We start from the raw sequence: 21,577 nt of genomic DNA on the forward strand, positions 1-21,577 counted from the left end.
TGATTGTCAAAACATATTAAACATGTAACCTCACTATATGCAAGGGACCTAGTCTATTCTTGTCATGAGTGCATACAAGCTCAAAAGCAATCTAAAGGCCACTAGAATGAAAGTACCACTAAAACCAGACGCAAAAAAGCTTATGCATTCAAACCAGAAATGTGCTGGTTTCAAACCAGAGTAGCTGAATACCATCAATTGTACAAAAGTTCCGCCTTCAGGGGATGACTTTGGCGTGGTATCATCATAGAAGTCCCTTTCATCGAATACTTCAATATATAAATAAATAAAAGGAAGTCAGGAAGTAGAAAACAAATTGGTAAAAGGGAGTCAGGCAGAGAGAGATTACCTATGCTATGCCAAGCCCAGGCATACTACAAACACGCAGGCTTGAATGGATTGCTTTCGCAGTTGCATTTTTTTTTCTGTTTTGCACATATATGGTTTGAGTGAGTTTGACTGAGAACAAACATTTTCTCAGAAACTCATTTCACGAACAGGGATTGTTTGTAGTGAATATGCTACTATTAACTCCTTAGTTGTTGTCAAAGCTAAAAACCATTTTAGCCAACCTCATGTACAGACAAAAGAGTTATCTCTAGGATTTTAACTTGGGTACAGAAAAACAATCAAGGACCAAATATACAAAAGCACAGAAAACATACTCACCACTTCACCAGTCATCATATCCTCCATGAGACCAGCATAGCCCTTTCAGAACCACCGTGCTTATATAAAGTCATTACACATCTATATTGCTGGGCCTTGCTTAATTCCTACAAAATTATGACGAAAAGAATGAATTCTTTGAAAGGTAACACAGTTGAGAGAGAGATATTACTTGTATATCCCGAACTCAAGCATACGAAGACCAATTCTTCACTTTAGAAACATCGACGCCCATGCTTCAATTCCTCAAACTCCAAAACAAGCAATCATAGCCTGTCAATCATAGTTGTTTGTTTGGGAATAAGTTTCAAAAATACTCAGGGTGGATCATGCCCTCATTAAAATCTCAAGGGGGTACACATTTTTAACAACAACCATTTACACATATAAAGAAGAAAGAAATCCAACATTCCTCGAGTACCTTCTTATAATTAGAATTTCACAGCCTTTAATATTTCAATCAAATCAAAGCATAATCGCATAAAACTAAGAGCGTAAGAAAGAACTAGGTTCAAATCATATGGTAGGACGGTTCACAATAAAATAGCATACTTAGTTCAGGATAAGCAGCATGTACTAAACTAAGTTTTAACCAATAGTTCACACTAGTTAATCAATTGGTTATGAATGAGGTGAAACAAGCTTTAACCAACAGTTCACATTGTCATTTTATATTCACATTTCTCTATCCCTTTCATTGAACTACTAGTATTAGAATGTTGTCACTCCCTAGAAACAAGTCCTTTCTCATAGCGACCAAACTAGCAGTTTACCAATTTACAAGAAAAAAAAGAGATAGGATAAATATCAAAGACCATCTCTCTTTCAAAGTCTAAATCAACATGCCCAATGTCTACATCTTCATCACTTGCTAAAAATAAAAATGGTGATAAGGTACAAGAATCAGCAACAAGGCAAGTTCCACAAACAAAAAAAATTCTTTGAGGCTAAGGTTTACTATTTAGAAATCTTTCAAGTGGTAACATGCTTCCCTAATTAAGCAAATTGGATAGTTAACTACATGAGGTCACCAAATAAAAGAATGCAATAAATAAATAAAAAAAACTAGAGAATGCACCTGACATGGTATCTTACATGATGATCCTAAGTTTATGTGAATGGTGTGATTCCATTTGACTCTTACCAACAACACAGGAATGACAAAGGTGTAAACCAAAAGACCCCCCCTATGCCATTCATTTTTTCTATTATTCGATCACCATTAAAAGTGAACACTTCTCAAATTGAATTTGACATAAAAGACATTATATAAAATAAACTTCATACAAAACTCCAATAGCAAATTCCATACGATCTTTCAATATGTCATACAAAGCAAAGCAAGCAATTATCTTGAACACAATTAAATCCGCAAAACTCATCAGTGAACCCAACATGATAGATAGATCTCTCATCTGTTTCCAGCATCACCTTGCCAACAAATGATCAATCAAACATAGGCCCCATTCTTTGAAGGCATATTTCACATCAAGTAAATTGTGCCTCTTCTAGACACCAACACCATTAATAAAGGATAGAAAATTATTCTGCATAACATAGCAACACTCAACACAGGAAATTACTCCACTTTTTAAGCCTTAAATTGGTCAAGGTGCATCCATAAGGGCTGAACCCTTAAACTCAAAGTAATTGTTGTACCATTCCCTTCTTCAAATTTGCAAGAAGACCCGAAGTTAGGCAAGCAAGTATCTACTCAAGCTAAAGCTTTTGATAAACTAACCCAAAAGCTAAACCTATAGATTCTTTGAGAATAAAAATCTTATGGATCTATTCAAAGCTTTTGCGATTTCCATCGATATAGATTTGAATAGACCATATTCTATCAAGCATTCAAGGCTGATTCAATCAAATCTCACAATCACCAGCAGGGAATCATGAAACTTGTACCGAACAAAAAAAGAACAAAAGGAGGGAAAGAAGACGACTTACCGAAATCAAAATCCTAGCAACAGCGAAATCAAAACCCTATTTTTATTTTTATTTTTATTTTTAGCATATGTGATATTTCTCCTTTTAGGTTAGATTAGATGGGCGCCGAGAACTAAAAAACTCCCGCTTAACTTTTTGTTGTTTTTTTTTTTTTTTTTTCCTAGCGTGATTTTTAACTTTGTTACACATTACTAAGTGTCACTAAATATCCAATAAACGTTACAGAATAATTCAAGTGTCACTAACGGTTAGAAACATTGATAACGGATAATAAGTGTGAAAAATTACCTAACGGATCAATATATGTTACAAATAAGAAATCCCAAAGGTTGCAAAATCACCCAAATGGTGTAGTGCAGATGGACTAAGAATATACCAGTTGAGAAAAAAGCAGGGAGATGTAAAATTGAGATGTATATACTTGATTTGATTAGGATTACTGCCAGAAGTAGCATTTAATAATTCCCAAGCAGCCTCTTTCTTAATATCAAACTCAGCAGTTTGGAGCAAACGAACTAAGGGGCCAATAATATCTGCAGCAATTACAGCCTGTAGAATAACAACATATATTAACATAAGAATGGATTAAATGAAATAATAAAGGAATATTTTTAAGATAAGTTTTATATTCTATGCAGTTAAAAGCGCAGGCAGCCCCAAGCCGGGAGAGCCTTTGCCGGCCTTGTTCACATCACATTTCATTTCTTTCACAACCAAATGAAGGTATAAAAGCAACAATTGTGTTTCTTCACTTTAAAATTTTAGGTAACATTCCTAATTAGGTTTTAACCTAAACTTAGCCTCGATTCAAGGATTTTTCTGCGCTAATTATCGACCAAAATCCCTACAAATAAAATGTAAACTCTTATAAAATTCTGAGTCTTGAAGTGGCAAACAACGTTTTAAACTCAAATTACATCTTATTTCAAAGGATTTGGGTTGTGGAAGCACACCCACCAAGTCCTTGAACCAACATACAATATCGGGATAAAAAACATATCTCAATTCACAAGATGCGGACAAAATAGAGTAATAATAGAATAGTGAAAGGAGAATATATTCCATACCTGTATCTGATCCTTATTTTCCGCAGTAAATTTGAAATGGTCCAGCAAGCTTCTTTCTTGATACTCTTCTTGAGATTATTTGTTAACAGGCTCAACAGGCAAGGAAACGCTTGAAAGTTGATTATAGCCTGTAAAAAGTAGAAGAAAATCATCAAAGACAAAACAAAGTAAAGATTCAACGAAGTTAAAAATATATTAATGTCCTTGCAAACTTTTTATTACTTATATAGTTACATCATATCTCTTCCCTATTGTAATATTAGTCCTATTGGGCCTATACTTGGGCCCAACCTATGTACACTGTAACTCTGTTATTATAAATAGAGGATGGGTCTCCCTTTGAGACCTAACTTTTACTGTCTCTCTTTCTACATGGTATCAGAAAAAAAAAAAAGGAAGAGAGAAGTAAGGAGATCAAACCCTAGTCACCACCCTTAGCCACCACCCTAGCCGCCACCCCCTTCCTTCTTCCCTCGGCTCGAGGCGGCAAATGCATATTCGCGACACGTGCCATTGATTCGCTTTCATCGGCCGACTTATCTTTGCCAAATCTTGTTTTCCGGTAGGTTTCCGGGCGTTTATCACGTTTTCCGGCGAGGGTTTTTTCCGGCGATTATAACTTTTTTCTCACATCAAGGTACTATTCTTTGCACTATATCCCTTTATCATGACGGATAACGACTCTAAAGGTGCGGATGATGTCTCCTTGTTGAATAATTTCTCTTCTTGAAGAAAATTACTACCGCTCTTCTTAATGGGCGGAATTTCCCTCTTGGGCTCATTACGTTTCGCTTATTTTTGGGGCCAAAGAGAAGATGGATTGGCTTGTTCCCCAACAAGATGATTTGTCCAATTAATATAGACCTACCTACAATAGTTGGTCCATGACCAACCGTATGATTCTAAGTTGGTTGTTCAACTCTATGGAGCCCCGATGTCTATGAGATGTTTACCTTTTATGAGACCTGTTGATGGTTTGTGGGTCGCTCTCTCCGAAATGTATGCTACTACTTAACAATGAGGTTGAATTTATGAGCTCTACCGTGAGTTGGGTTAGAGGGCTACCTGAGGGGGCTCTTTCTGTCTTAGCTTACTTTGGGTACTTGAAGAAGCGCTGGGAGGAGCTTTCTACTTACACTTCCATATCCAGTATTATTGGTATGACACCTACTATTATGGCCGCTCTTCAGAAGCGTAAGGAGAAACAGAGAGTTCATCAGTTCCTTATTGGTCTTCACTCTGATTTTGAAGCCATTCACACTCAAGTTCTCAATACTGCACCTCTTCCATCTCTTGGTGAGGCGTATGCCATTATTGAGAAACATGAGCGTCGTGTTCAGATTACTTCTTCTCCAGTAGTTTCTGATGCACCGTCTTCTGCTGATCAGATGGCGTTTGTTGCTACTACTCGACCCGTGGGTCTTTACGTTGGCTTTTCGTTCTACTATTCCATCCGGGAACACTCGTGGACGCTTTTGTGATCATTGCAAGGGCAGTGGCCACCTTATTGATAGTTGCTATCAGTTGCATCCAGAGCTTCGTCCCAAGAGGGGGGTCGAGGGGCTTAGGAGGCAGCAAGCCTCGTATTGCAACTATTGCTGATATTTCTGGTAGTCATCATTCAGGGGGAGTTTCTGAGGATTCTGGGACTTTTACCCAAAGACAGATTGATCAGCTTATGCATGCTATGTCTCTACGTGGGGGGACATCTAGTACTTTTGCCATGACTGCTGCCACAGGTACACCTATTGCGTTCCATATTCGTTCCCCGCCTCCATCTAGTTGGGTCCTTGATTCCGGGGCAAATGATCATATGACTGGTGAGTCTAGATTATTGTCTGATAGCACACCCTTTTCACATCATGTCCGCCTTGCGGATGGCTCATACACCACTATTACCCGTAAAGGCATCTTGTTCGATTATCCCCGCTATCTCTTTAGAGTCGGGCCTTACATGTTCCTCACTTAGCACTTAGCCCATTTATCCGTTAGTCGTCTTGCTAAAGATTATCACCGCTCGTTGTTTTCTTACCCCATTCTTGTTATCTTTGAACCCGAATGAGGTAGATTTTTGGCGGGGGGCTATGGCATCGCGGGGACTATACTACTTTGGAGATCCCCCTTGTCCCAAAGACTGTTCCACCATGTCGAGTTTGCATGCTAGTGTGTTGCCCGTGTCGGGGCCGTTATTTGTTTTCTGGCATTGAAGTCTTTGAAAAGTTGGCATGCTCGGTTGGGCCATGTCAACTTCAAGTATTTATGTACTTTATTTCCGAATTAATAAAAACATGCAAAAATACTCTTTTTCATTGTGATACTTGTTCTTTGTCTAAACATGTGCGTAATTCTTATATTCCTCGTGATTTCTAGATCTCCTTGTATGTTTGATGTGATTCATATGGATGTTTGGGGCCCTTCTCCGCGGACTACCCCTCTCGGCCATAGGTACTACGTGACCTTTATAGATGACCATACTTTCGGTGTACTTGGATCTATTGCCTTCGAAAGAAATCAAGTTCTCCCTGTTTTTCACTTCGGTTTCTCCAACTCATTAAAACTCGGTTCAATATCGTGGTTCGCGGACTTCGTCCGATAATCGCGAAGGAGTATGTTTCCAACGAATTTGTCGCCCTGCCTTACCAAACGGGGGTATCCTTCAAAGAATCGACCCGCCCTTATACACGAGTAAAATGGTGTTGCTAAACGAAAAATCGAGTCTTATGGATGCGATTCGGTGTTTGTTGCAAGGTATGCATGTTCCTCGGCCCCATCGGCATTATCGCGGTTCTTACTGGCCGCCTACCTTTGAAACCGCGACACCCATGAGGAGTTCTTAATGGTAAGGCCCCTCTTCAAGTTGTATACCCGATCGTGTTCGTTTCCCATTATTCCGGGTGTTTGGTCGTGGTTTGCTATGTTCATGATAAAAGTCTATGAACCAAATTGGATGATAAATCCATTCGATTGTCTTTCTAGGGTATTCCCTATGTCCGAGGGTATCGTTGTTATCATCCACCTAGTCGTCGCCTCTATCATACCTTGGATGTCACATTTGTCAAGCATAGTGCATATTTTGGTCCTTATACATCTGTGCAGGAACCTTTGTCTTCCCCAGAGGAGGCGTCTTCCGCTGTTTATCCTATTCCTATCTTTGATACTCCTCCGGTGGTCCCTCCTACTAAACCTTTTACTGGTGTATACTGCCGCGACTTCTCCTCATGCTCATGCTCTACCCACTGCCTCAGGTAACATTCCTTCACCTTCTAGTGATCTACCTACTGTGATTGCTCCTACCGCTGACTCCCCTATGATTGTTTCTGTTGATTCTCCCCGTTGTTGAGCCCCCTCGATTTCCTTCGGGACCGGGCATCCCCGGACAAATCACGGTTTTCCCAATTAACCATCCTATTGCACGCGGTTTGTCTCTTTATCGGGGTGTATCGCTTCCTATCGGACATATCGACTTCGGTTTCCTCCATTCGGATACCGCGATCGGTTCACGAGGCTCTGTCGGATCCACGTTGGGTAGCCGCTTATATCGCGGTGAGATGACGACCCCTCGGCGAGAATCGGACTTGGGAAATGGTTGCTTTACCTCCCAAGACTACGTTGGATGCAAATGGGTTTTACTGATGAAAGTACTTGGCGGATGGTACGGTTGAACGATATAAGGCCCGTTTGGTTGCTAAAGGGATTTACATTGTGCACGGGCGTGACTTTGGTGCGACCTTTGCTCCGTGAGCCAAGTTAAAATCTGTTCGACTTCTTATTTCCCGGTCGCCTCTTATGATTGGCCTCTTCATCGGTTGGATGTGAAGAATGCCTTCCTTCCCGGAGATCCGAGAGCGATTTACATGGATCCCCACCGGGCTTTTCGTGGTGAGGGGAGTATGCTAAGAAAGTTTGTCGACTCATGAAGTCCTTATATGGGCTTAAGCAAATCCACCACGAGCCCGGGTTGATAGATTGGCCGAGGTTGTGCTTCTGATATGGATTTACGGGTGCCACTCAAACCATACATTGTTTTGTTCGGTAGCGGAACTCGGGGCCGCGACTTATCCGCTTGTATATGTGGGCGACATTATTATTCGAGGAGGCGATGCATCGGGCATTGTACAAATTAAGGAATCCTCGGGAAGTCTTTTGAGGTTAAAACTTGGGTCCTCTACGTTACTTTCTTGGCATTGAGATTGCACGTAGTCCCGCAGGGAATCTCTTTATCTCAACGAAAGTATGTTCTAGATCTTCCGACCGTCTGAGGGGATCTTTGGGTTGTCGACCGGTTTACTCCTATGGTGCCTAACGGTAGGTTAGTTGTACGATGGACCATTATTGTCGGATCCATCGCCTTATCGCCTTTGCTTGTTGGACGCCTTATTTATCTAGTTAATACTAGACCGGACATTGCCTATCTATCTTTGTGGCGAGTTAGTCGGTTCATGCATGCTCCACGTCATTCTCATATAGATCGCGATGGAGCATATTCCTCGGTACCTAAAGTCTTGCCCCGGCTTAGGTCTCTTTCTATGTACCGGTTCCACGGGGTCCCGCAGAATGCTACACTGATTCTGATTATGGAGGTTCTATTGACAGTCGTTCCACTACCGGCTTATGTGCTTTTCGTGGGAATCACCTTATCTCATGGAAAAGCCAGAAGCAGTCTGTTGTCTCCAGATCATCTGCTGAAGCTGAGTATCGTGCCCTAGCTTTGGGCACTTGTGAGATTATGTGGTTGCGATCTATTTTGGGAGAGCTTGGTTTTGCCTGATCACGGATCATCCGTGACTTCAATTGTGACAATCAAGCCGCCATCCATTTACCAGTTGATTCGCCCCTACATGGCCGGACTAAGCACATAGAGATTGATGTGCATTTTCTGCGGGAGAAAGTTCGTGCTGGGATTGTCTCCCCGTCCTTTGTTAGGACTAAGGCACAGATTGCTGATACTCTTACCAAACCAGTGGGACCTGCTGATCTTCGCTCTTCCATTGGCAAGCTGGGTCTATTGGATATCTTCGCACCAACTTGAGGGGGAGTATTGTAATATTAGTCCTATTGGGCCTATACTTGGGCCCAACCTATGTACATTGTAACTCTGTTATTATAAATAGCGGATGGGTCTCCCTTTGAGACCTAACTTTTACTGTCTCTCTTTCTACATTCCCTAAGTAAAAACTGGTTATAAACTTGTTTGCCCTCCAGGGGGTTCAGAGTCACATCACTAAGACTCTTTAAAAATAAACAAGTGCGGGCTCATTTTGTAGAGAAGACAAACACAGATTGACAATGACTGTAAATAAGATTAAACATATTTGACTATAAAACCATGTCGGGACAGATCAAGCTGATTTTTAGGGAGGGGATTGGCCAACCTCATCACCCCCTCACAAACATCAAATTCCAACATAACTCTAATGAAAAAAATAGAGTGACCATGAAAGATAGAATCAATATTAATGGGAAAATTTCACAGTATGTATTACCTGAGTCTGCATATCATCTCCAGTAACAATATTTCCAGCTGTTCGAAGGGCAGGGATTAGCACTGAAGGCGATGGATGACTGAGAAAGAAAGAATGCAGATGTTCAAATTTCAATCAACAATATGTAGAAGAAAGCAGATAATTCATCAGTTGATATATTTTTAATAGAACTTAAATGAAATCCAACACTCACAGCAAGAGCTCAACAAGCCGAAGACAGACACCAGCTTCAATAACAGCTTGGATTTTGTCATTCGTACCATCAGACAAATAAGATAGTGCCCAACATGCATCTGTCAGTACTTCCTCGTCGCTCAAGAGCAGGGAGTGCAGGCTTTGTCAGCCCAAAAGTAATCACAAAAAGTTACACCACAGTAGAATATCTACTAGAATATATGTCACTATGTGGATATCCAACCTGTTCGAATGGAGGCTGTGGCAAAATTTTGATAAAGTCCAAGCTTGGCATGCTCATTCAACTGTGCAAGTAATGGGATCAAGGCACCATGGCCAAGAACAAGATCTCGGCATTTGGGAGAATCACCAGCGACATTTCCTATTCTTCGAATAACAATTTTCGAGCAGTAAACACTCCAATTGCTACAAGTTGATTATGAGAACTCTCTATTTAATCACCATGTTTTGCTTTTCAGGTGCATGAATTGAAGAGAGAGAAATTTTAGGGAGACGGGTGCAATAAAAATAAAATAAAATCTAATACGGCTATTTTTATTTTTATTGAAAGTGATATACCCTTTTTTGTAAACTTACTCTACCGGTTGCCATTTTGCAGAATGAGTGGACAAAAATCCTGCTTATCGGTACATCTCGCGCACCATAGATTTAGCCATTAGAAAAACCCCACATATCCAGCAACAGTTATACTTCGATCATCCTACACAGGAACATAATACATGTAGATAGATGTCCATTCTCTCCATGGTACTGATCAATAATCAGTTTCAAGAAAGCCAAATTTGACTTGTAATTGGGCTGTTATGTCAAAAACCTGCCAACCTAAAACTATGCCTATGGACAAAGACAAACATGAGTCTCAGTTTCAATAGGTTGATAGTGTCCATCCTGATATACATTTAAGGTGTAAATAATCAAAACCAGTACGGAATTAAACGGGGATTCTAAGAGCTTTTGAACATAAGCACAAAGCTTCAGAAATGGTACTAGTAATGGACTGATTTATGCTGCCGAATCAATACGACTGCCGGACTACCAGTAATTGACTATCATGAGCACATTTAACGAAAAAGAGATTATCATGAGCACACTGGACCAAATAACAGAGGATATTGTAGAGAACAAATGGAAAAAAAGAAGATCTGTTACACTCTGAAAGAAAAAGGAGTTATTTTGAAGCTACGCAAGACTGCAGGGATCCCAACAATTTTACTTGCATCCAGATTATAAGTTTTATATCTGCACTCAAGTTTTCACATATGTTCAAAGTCAGACTATCCAATTCGGAAAGAACCATTCAAAGATGTTAGAACTCACTCTCTACAAGAGTTTTACTTGTGGTGTATTTTTATCTTTCCATCATACTGCCTAGTTGCAGGGACACCATTCAAAGATTGTCAGCAATGCTGGATGCAATATCTAAAATGTTTAAGGAATTCAGCTGATCATGAGTTAGAAATAACGATACCAATAAAATTGCTTATCAGATCCTCTTACATTAAGGTTGCTGAAGACTTTTGACCATGAAACTTAGTTGCACAAAATGTCACGAGTCAACAACTTCCTCTTGGGCACCTGAAATTACATGTAAACATTTTCTGTAAGTACCAAAGCTCACATAGTCACATGTCAATAGAGAAGAACAGTTAAAATGAGAACAAATGTGATTTTGCACTGAACAAAATGCTTAGACATGGGGACACAGGACACCTCCCTGTCAAGTATCAAAGCTCAAGCTCACATAGTCAGTATGTCCCAAAGAACTGATACAATAAGAATTATGTATTTCACACTTAACAAAATGAGTAGACATGGGGACACCTCCTGGCATTAAGAAGCCACAAAAGGGACAAGGAACTAGCGTTGTTTCTCATGATAGGCTCTACCAAATGAACTTTCATACACATCTAGCAACCAAATGCTACTTTAACTAACGGAAAGTGACTCAAAAAAAACTTCACCACTCAAAAGTATGAATTAGAACTTTATTCTTCGAGGAAATGTTATCCACACAATAGAAATCATCCTCACAAAAAATTAGTTGTTCTAAAGATGTCTAACCTCTTCAAAAATTGTTTAGAACGTTGTGGATTTATCCAATGGCCCAAAGTTTGTTTTTAATTCGAAACAACTTTTGACAAATTGTTAAACACATTCTATTAAGCTGATTTTTGGTGGGAGTGTTCTCCATTATGGGATGCCTATCTCCACCAAAACTCAGCCCTCAATTCATCTTTTAAGTCCACTTTTAGAGGTGTAGTTCGTTTGAGTCACCATAAGGTGTAGGGTGGAGTTCATATAACCATAGTACAAAATATCGTGATATGAGGCCATGAGGGTATACCGACCTTTGAAATTACGATACGTATCGTGGATATATCCCCTTCTGTGGGGATATTTTACATTGGCATTGCATACATGCAGATCTCGAGGATATATCAACAAATATCTCCATATTGTTGATATTTATTGATATATTGTGATATATTCTCAATAACTCTTTAGAATATATAGCATACAATAAATTAAGTTGTCATTGTCAACCAAAATTAATTGATATCATCATATATCACGATATATCCCAAAATATCCCCAACATCATGAATTTATCGTGAACTTTCATACACCATTTAGTAACCAAATGCTACTTTAATCTAACGGGGTGGTTATATGAACTCCACTTAAAGTGACTCCAAAAAACTTCACCACTCAAAACTATGAATTAGAACCTTACTCTTTGTGGAAATGTTATCCACACAATAGAAATCATCCTCATGAAAAATTAGTTGTTTTGAAGATGTCTAACGTCTTTGAAAATTGTCTAGAACGTCATGGAATTATCTAACGGCCCAAAGTTTTTTTAATTTCGAAACAACTTTTGACAAGGTTAAAAATGTTCTATTAAGCTGATTTTCAGTGGGGGTGTTCTCCATTATGTGATGCCTATCTCCACCAAAAATCATCCGTCAATTCATCTTGTAAGTCCACTTTTAGAGGTGGAGTTCTTTTCGAGTCACCATAAGGTGGATTTCATATAATCATCCCCTTAACTAAATTCATTAGTATCACACTATAAACAAGATTAGCAAGTATTAGAAAACACCAGAATATTAAAAACAACTTGTTCCAAACCAATACACAACAATATAAGGTATATATTAGATTTCAAAAATCCAACAAATCACACCAAGAGAGCTGAGAGGACTGTCCTTTTAAAATGGTAGTCAAGCAATTCGCATAGCTCATCAACAAAATGAAAGAACTTTTAGCAGATAATATAAGATGAAAAATGACAGTAAAGAAGAGATAATACTAGTTAACCATAACCACACCATTTCAAGAAAAAGCTAGTTAACCACAGAGTCAAATTGAGCACATACCTTTAACATAGTCTTTTGGCAGGTGCTTGAGAAACATCTGCATTTCTTTACAATTTGGTCCACCTTCCACAAACAAGTCCACTAGAAGAGAAGTAGTTTTTGCATTTGGTGAGAAACCATTGTCAGTCATGGTATTGAGAAATTGCATTGCCTTGTGCATATCATTTTTCTGGTCTAGGAATCCTTGGACCAGGATATTGAATGTTAATTCATCTGCAGCAATACCCTTCTCTTGCATCTCACAATACAAATCCTGGGCTTCTTTCAATTTCCCTTCTTTAAAAAATCCATTAATCATTATGTTGTGTGTCCAAGTGTCAGGCTGCAACTCCCTCGTTGAGAGACTATAAAAGATTTCCTTTGCCTCAACTAATTTTCCTTCTTTGCACATGCCATCAATAATGCTGTTGTAAATCGGTACATTAGCTTTCGTTCCATTATGTTCCATCACACGGAACAGTTCCATTGCTTCAGCAGAACAACCATTTCTGAAGAGGCCATCTATTAATGAACTATATGTGAACTGGTCTGGTTTTTCCCCACAAGCTATCATGTCTTTCAGAAGCTCTTTTGCAGCGAAACTTCTCCACTCTTGCAAAATCCAGCTATCAGGGTAGTATAGGTAATAGTGTTGGGTTTGAATCCCTTAAGTTGCATCTCCTTGAAAACTTGAACTGCCTTGTCCATCCTCTTAGCCTTGCAATGGCCATTGATCAAAATGCTATAGCTGACTACATCAGGACCATGGCCTATAGCGACCATCAAATCGAAAACAGTTTTTGCCTCCTTCATCTGCCCTTGCAAACAGTCTCCATCCATCAAACTATTGTATCTGACTGTGTCAGCCTCCTCGCCTCTTTCAATCATTGTCTGGAATAGTTCAAATGCTTCATTGACCATCATGTCTTTGCAACAAGCGTCAATTCTAATACCAAATGTTTCTCTATTTGGTAAGATTCCCCTACCTGTCATTTCATTCAACAATCCTATTGCATCTTTCCCCTTCCCTGAAGTGAATAAACCATCAATCAAAGCATTGTATGTGACAACATCAGGAATTATTCCTCTTTGAGACATCACTTGTAACAAATCAAAAGCGTCATTTGTCTTGCCTTGTTTACAAAGAGCATCCACCAAAATGTTAAAAGTTATGACATCCGGTGTGACATTCTGTGCCAACATTTTGTCAAATAAACGCATGGATTCTATCCATTGACCAGATCCGCATAGCCCGCAAATCAAGGAGTTGTAGGTGATAACATTAGGTGTAAGGTTTGTGGAGGTCATTTCCTGAAATAGATTCAATGCCTCGTTCACCAAATTCTCCTTACAAAGAGTGTCGATAAGCATAGAATATATATGCACAGTAGGAGTACACCCTTTGTTTTCCATTGCTCTCATGAATCGAAGAGCAGCAGTAGAATTCAGAGACTTGCAAATCCCATTCATTACTGTCCCATAACTGACTCCATCACATGGATATCCGTTTTCCAGCATTCTGGTAAAAAGATCCATAGCATCGGCAACTTTACCCCCTAGGCACTGCCCCCTAAGTAGGGTGGTCAAAGTAACAACAGTAGGTTCAAATCCGCGTTTCAGAATACTCCCGAAAACAGCAAAACCGAAATCCAGTCGACCCGTATTGGAGTAACATCTGATTAGTGTATTAAGTGTAACAATATCAGGTTGAATACCAGCGGCATCCATTCCTTTAGACATAGATAACGCGACAGAAAAGTGCTTCATCTTGACAAGTGCTCCTAGTAATTGGTTAAAAGGTAAAATACAAGACAATGGTCTTGTTTGAATCAATTTATTGAACAAACCCAAAGCCTCATCAAGTCCAAGTGTTCCTGATTTACATCTGTCTCGTACAAAATACGAGAAAGAGGAAGTAGTAGCAGCAGTGTTGTAATGAAAAACAGAAAGAAAAATTGTTACCAACTTTTGACGACATGCTGCTCTTCTCCACCGCATCATCGCCATTTCACTTGAGCTAAAAATGTGTGGAAGGTTAAATTGGGCCAGCACAGTAGAGTCTGTGATATGTCGACACATATCACCACGATATATCACAAGCCGGGGAAATTAGAACTGCTGGAGAAGTGAGAGAGAGGCGAATTGAAATGTCGATGACCGAACGAGCACCAGTATTATACGGACGTGGAGACAAGATGACAAAAAACAAGGAAAGAGATTCAAGGGTTCGTACGGGAACGCTAGACCCAAGATAGAAAGGAAGATTGAGAGAATCAAGGCCAAAGACACTCCATGGCCTTTACCTTTCAAGCTCATTTAAATCAAATTCTATCATTCAAATTTGAGTTTTTTATCTTTCCAGTAAGCACTTCTCTAATATCAATTTTATTATTGTCAACACATTTATGAAATGGGAAGTTGGTAGGATTCCTCGTTTATATGTTTTTCTCATGAATGCAGTATCCTTGCTCCCTGTTGTCTAAATACTCCTTTGTAGAACCTCACTCGAGTTCATGCCTCTCATGTCTCATCTAATCCACATGGAATGGTCTTAATTGTCGGTTCCGTTTTGTAGCGAAATGATAGTATAATTATTAGATGCTAGGGCTCAACCCCTGTCCATAGTCTATGTGCTAACAGAAAACTCTTAGGGGTCATTTGTTTTTTTGAGCCTCTGAATTCTGAATGCTAAATGCTGAATGACCCACCTTCTGAATGCTGAACTCATAAAAACATGTTTGTTTTCTATCAGAATGACCTGACTCTGAATGCTAAATATAAATCATTTAGACATTTTTACCCTTGCAATCTATTTTGAACACTAACTTGATTACTTGTAAAACCAAAGAGTTAAAAATGGATTTGACAGAATTTCCTTTGTTTATTCAACATTTTGATGCTTAAAAGACTCATATAGTAATATGAGATAAAAAAAAATACTAAAAATATAAACATAAATAATATTTCAATAACCATAAGATCATCTATAAAATTTGCATACCAAATTAAATGACATTACAAGTAACTCCAAAGTTCGGCTCTTGTAAACTTGATCATATATGTCCATTAAACAATTGTTTACGCAATTTGATCATAAGTTGATCATGTACTCATGTGCCTCAGGTCCAAATATGTGATTTATAATTGGTGGTGTTTCTGGTCTGTCAGAGTTAATTGAAGACCTCACTGGAATAGTCACATTTTCTTTTTCATATCGCTTGAACAATCGATCATTATCATCAATGACCACGCAACGGAGAAAATTGTGTATTGCCATGCATGCTACAACAATTTGAACTTGTGTGCGAAAACTATATGGAGCCATCTTCTTCAATATCTTGAATCTTGCTTTCAAGACACCAAATGTTCTCTCAATTACATTTCTTAGCGAAGAATGTGCCTGATTAAATTTCTCTTCTTTGTTTTTAGGACGACCACCGCGATTAAAATCTGTCAACCAATACCTAGCATTCCTATAAGGACACATAAAGCCCCTAGTATGTGTGTATGCAGCATCACACAAGTAATACATACCTATAATAATGAGACACATAAATATGTAAACCAAAAATATATATTTGATCAGTGAGGTTGTTTTGATACGTACCTTCAGGAGGCAATGGAAATCTGTTTTTTTCAGGCCACCTTAATGTCTCATTTAATACACGAGAATCATGTGCAATCCCTTCCCATCTAGCCATCACATAAGTAAATTTCATATCAAAATCACACACACCAAGAACATTTTGGAAACAATCCTTACCTCCTCTTCCTCGAAAGGGAATTTGCTTATCAAGTAGAATGTGTGCATCTACTAATGTACCATCCAAAGCTCCAATTGCTCCTTTAAATGGTCCTCTCTTAAGACGGCGTTGGTAACGAGATCCACCTTTATGAATAACCCCATCAAACGGCGGATCAATTATCATCTCCTTTGAGAAATGGAGCATTGCCACTAGCACCTCATGAAAACACTTACTAATGGTTTGTGTTGAATGTTGAAATCGATCCACTATTGATCGATTTCGCTTATTGTGACCAATAGTCATTAAAAACATAGCTATTTTTTTCCTCTACATCAATATGTTTACTATCATGAAGCCACTCTCTTTGCCGAAAGTGATCACATAGCATAATGAAGGCAGACTTCTTCAACCTTAGCATGTTAAACATATGAGTGGAAGTTCCATGTAGAAGCTCTTGTACATACATTTTCCCAAGAAGCGGATATGCATATCTTACGCCTTATAAACTGCAGCGCTTTGTCAAAAGCCATGTGAATATTATGATTAAATACACTAATAACCATTGTCGTTGTGTCATTTTCCTGAATTAAAATAATAATAATAATAAATAAATAAATCAAATTAAATATTAACCTCAAAGTAACAAGTTTATAGCAACCATAAGCAATCAAGTCAACAAAAATACTCATAAATGTTGAGTCATAATAACCATAATATGACAGTAATCCAAGTCAACAAAATGTAAATCACGATAATCATCCAAATAATTATTTGCAAAGATTATGTCATCCTAGAAGTAATATTCTTCAGGAATTGGATCTTAAGCCTATTTTCTTGAAGATTCAGAAGTTTCTTGTTACGAGAAGCATGGAGGGAAAGAGCTTCCAAGGAGTTAAGATAAAGAGAATCATCTAGCAAACCCAAAACATATAACTCTTGCACTGCAAGATCACCTTCATCCACAAGCTTCTTGTCTCCCATGGTTTGATCTTCACCATCTCCACAAGCTCCCCAATACTCTTAACAAGAGGATCTCTGGCTCAATCGAATCTCTCTTACGTTTTTTGCTGCGAGCTACTTGCATAACTCTTTGCTTTCGTGGACGTAGTCGGAACACATCTTTGGTTAGGTGGTTCATCTCTTGGAGTATTCGTACATATGTAGGAGATTTTTCATTATCGGATGGGATATCATGAGAAGAATTATATTGTGTGTCATCCATGGGTACATCCCTGTGATGTGCAAGGATCATAGTCCCCACAAATTGTGACATTAGGGGAAGTAATTAGCTCCATGAATCTGGTTATCTTCATCTCCACCACTTTCAATATTACGAACCTTTGCAACATCATCATTGGGGGATTAGGTCATTGGAATTGGATGCTTGTGATTAAACATTTCATCGCCAGAAGCTAGGGTGGGCTCAAACAAGGATTCTAACAACTCCCTATTCATCAATGGAGCATGCCTGAATTGACCCGTCAACGGATATTTCTGTTTATAGCAAAAAAAAAAATCAAATTAAACAAATAAAATAATATGCATATGCTTATATAACTTGTATAACTTGTATGAACAAAAAAATGTGGGTTTCTACCTCAATTAAGTCGTCCCAAACTTCATCCGGGAATTCAAAGACACCTCCAACAAAATCGACTCCATGTCCCGTCCGTTTTGATAGTAACCTCCATGCCGCATATTGCTTTCGAAGGTAATCCCATTGGTTCTTGAGTTGCCTTTGTGTGTATTGGACATTGTAATTCTTGCTCATTTTTTCATTAATCTTAGTCCATGACTCTGATTTTAACAAAGTTCCACTAAAGCCTTTATTATTAACCTCGTCCAAGCACATTTCGATGAAACATTTTTTCCACATATCATCAGTCTTTAACCTAAGATTTGGAGCAGATTTCTCAACGACTTCCTGAGTTGCTTTTTTCTCTTTCTTAACTCTTGGAGTTAATTTTTCCTTCGAGGACCCATGCCTAATGTCACTCATTAGCCATTTAAATGAATTTAAAGTAATGCACTAGTAAAAAAAAAAAAAGACATAGAAAAGACTAATTCATGAAATGGTTAGAAATGGATGATGCATAACTTGGCTGGACTCAATCTCTGACCATGAATGATCCGTGTTTCAAACACACTGCGCACTCGAGTCTTTGCATATAAAGGTGATGGTTTAAGATACAGTAGTTTCATCCATGGGAACAATCTCACTGATGTTATACTAACATGTACCATTTCAAAATACACCATAGGTTATGAATCTAGGTAATACTTGCCTATAACTCCTATAGGAAAATACTTTGCTTCAAAATGCAACAAAACTAGATTTCTGACGGACTATCTTCCAAATGACACAACTCTTTCCACAGGTATCCAAACGCTACAAGGCTTTTTGCGTTGAAAAGAAGACTCTCATAAATTACTCTTTCATGTTTTACAAAAATACTAACTCTCACTCTAACTATATGAAAATTGGACTCGAACACAGTGTGCAGAAACGGAATTCTGACGCACTGTTTTCTGTCAACCAAACTTCCCGACATAATAGCTGTCTCTACAGACCTCGGAATGCGTTGAATCCAATTGGGTTGGAAAGAAGACTCAGAAAACTAACTCTTTCATGTTTTGCCGAGAGTTTGAATCTGAACCTAACTATGTGAAAACATGGTTTGAAAATAGGCACAGATCCTGATTTCTGTAGTCAGAAAATTCTGACGTGCTAACTTCCGAACACCATAACCATATCCACAAACCTCGGAATGCGACGAGGTCGATTGGGTTGAAAAGCATATTTTTTTTAGAGCAAGTCCCTCTTATTTATTTACATGCTAAGGCTAGTCCTCCACTTTTCTTTTCTTCGCTCAAGCATAATTTTGTGACTTTTTATCTTTTTTTGAAAAGGCATCTTTATAGTTGCATTCATCCACTATTATCATTCTTTTGTTACGTCTACTTATTGTTTAAGAAGTCTATGTGTTTTATACTTGTTTGCAGGAGCTGAAGCAGTATCCCACTCTCAGAGTGGAGGTGACAAATGCTGGATGTGGATCGTTGGATAGAATGCGCGATGAAAGCAAGAAAGCAACTCTTAAACTAGTTGACATGGAATCTAGTTATCTGACAGTTGAATTCTTCAGAAAACTACCTCAAGATATCGAGAAGGGTGGAAACCCGACACATTCTATTTTTGATAGATACAAGGATTCATATCTCAGGCAAATAAGTAAGTGTTGTCTAGTATAATATCTTTATGTCAAATTTAAGATGTACTATTGCATTCAGAAGCAAAGTTTGGGAATTGTCTGGTTACCAATTTCAGCTGTGATGATTTGATATGTTTGATTGAACTCTCATACTATACTATGACTGTGTTCTCTACTTCTTTTACTTTGACAGAACAGGAACAACTGTCTCGTCTTATGTGGGAGCTTGCAGAGCTCCATCCTGAAGTTTGTTGTGTATTGTCAAGTCCGTAAAGCCTAACGATGCCTTCTCGAATTTGAGTACGCAGCTTAATGTACGATCAGCTGTGTGCACTAGGCATTTACACAGATAGAAGAATGTCAATTATTCCATAAAGTGTCTTTTAAAACAACATAGGTGCGGTTTGCAAAATTTGATATTCAATGTTACCTTCTTTTTCTAACGATACCCATACTGAATGTTACAAGTCATTCATAGATTCAAAAAGAGCATGTTCGTGCTCTTATTCATTGGCGACACTATCTCATCCATCGTGAATTTATTATTAATTCTGACCATGATGCTATGAGGTTTTTGGGTACCCAACAGAAGGTTTCAGATAGACAGGCTTGGTTTTCTAACATTCTACTTATGCTAATTGCATCAATACTAGCTAGGTAGGCAGTCTTTATATAAATAACACATATTAATCAATACTAGGTATATGCATCATTCAAAACATGTTGATTAATCAATACATATTACAATGAAGGAATTGTTTCCAACGCATTCAAACATATTTGTCAATCAAAAGAACAACAAAAACACAAAAACAAACAGATATATAAATAGTACACACAACACATATTAAGAATGGATCAAAGATAAATATAGTAGAGAAATCGATATTTGCTGGAAAAAAATAATAAAACACAACTTTTATGTACCTTGTTATTATAGCGCCAACAACCAAAAGTGGGAGAAGATGAGTTGGAGTTATCAAGTTATGGAAGGGTAGAGGTGGAAACCTAACTTGAGCGACTCTTTCTTCAGCGCTCAGATGAGAAAAAGAAACGCTGAATCTTTGAAGTCGGTTTGGTACCTTTGAATGCTGAAGACTCCAACAAAAACAAACAACTTGACTTTGCTGAATGCTGAAAACTTAGTTTTTAGCGGTGCTGAATGCTTAAAAATAAAAAAACAAACAACCCCTTAGGTGTAAGATGGCCAGGTGAGGTATTTACGACATTTAGGTACATCAATATAACCAACTGATTGAGATTTTATGCTCTGTTTGGTTTGCTGCAATGGGTTGCATTTGCACTCATTTCCCTCTAACTTCCCATTTATTGGTGTTTGGCCAACTATTGCTTAGAACCCGTTACAGCAAATGGGTTTTTCCATTTCCCGCGTAGAAATAGCTCCCACAACACCCATTTGCAACCAAAAACCCCTGTGTGATCTCTCTTCTCTCCTTTTGTGTAACACAAACGAAAAACTGCTTCTCTCTATACTGGAACTCTAAGTAAAATCACCTCGATCTCTTAGTCTAATTTCTTCTCTCTCTCAGCTATTGTTGTGGTTCCATTGGAGTTTGTTGTTGAAAAGGTAAGCCCTTGCCCTTTCCCTTTCCCTTTCCATTCACCTTCTTCTTCTTCTTCTTCTTCCTATATCTCTCTCTGATTGAATTTGGTTTGATAGGTAGGCTTTTATGTATGTTTTCCCCTCAATTTATTTTGCTCTATGTGGGTTTTGCTTCAATATCAGAAAATGAAAATCAAATAATCTTACTTGTTAAGAATTAAGTTTTTTTTTCATGATAATGTTAAAAATTAATATGAACTGTTTGGGATTGGGATTAATTATAAATTTGTTCGTATGCTTTTATACTTTTCTTGTTAACGTCATATGCTCAA

The 21,577-nt window shown here is 38.3% G+C and overlaps 1 protein-coding gene across 1 annotated transcript; it reads right to left on the reverse strand.

Moving 5' to 3' along the window:
- Window positions 1-669: 669 nt before the first annotated feature.
- On the reverse strand, window positions 670-15,280 carry LOC147505591 (uncharacterized). The gene is given in 9 exon segments (XM_086558078.1): window positions 670-776; window positions 842-942; window positions 3,041-3,168; window positions 3,687-3,814; window positions 9,170-9,248; window positions 9,363-9,503; window positions 9,588-10,939; window positions 12,745-13,314; window positions 13,317-15,280. Coding segments are annotated over 3 exon segments (2,013 nt in total). The 5' UTR covers window positions 14,731-15,280; the 3' UTR covers window positions 670-776; window positions 842-942; window positions 3,041-3,168; window positions 3,687-3,814; window positions 9,170-9,248; window positions 9,363-9,503; window positions 9,588-10,910.
- Window positions 15,281-21,577: the final 6,297 nt, after the last annotated feature.

The sequence above is a fragment of the Coptis chinensis genome, chromosome 4, assembly GCF_015680905.1.
Source record: "Coptis chinensis isolate HL-2020 chromosome 4, ASM1568090v1, whole genome shotgun sequence".
Lineage (NCBI taxonomy): Eukaryota > Viridiplantae > Streptophyta > Magnoliopsida > Ranunculales > Ranunculaceae > Coptis > Coptis chinensis.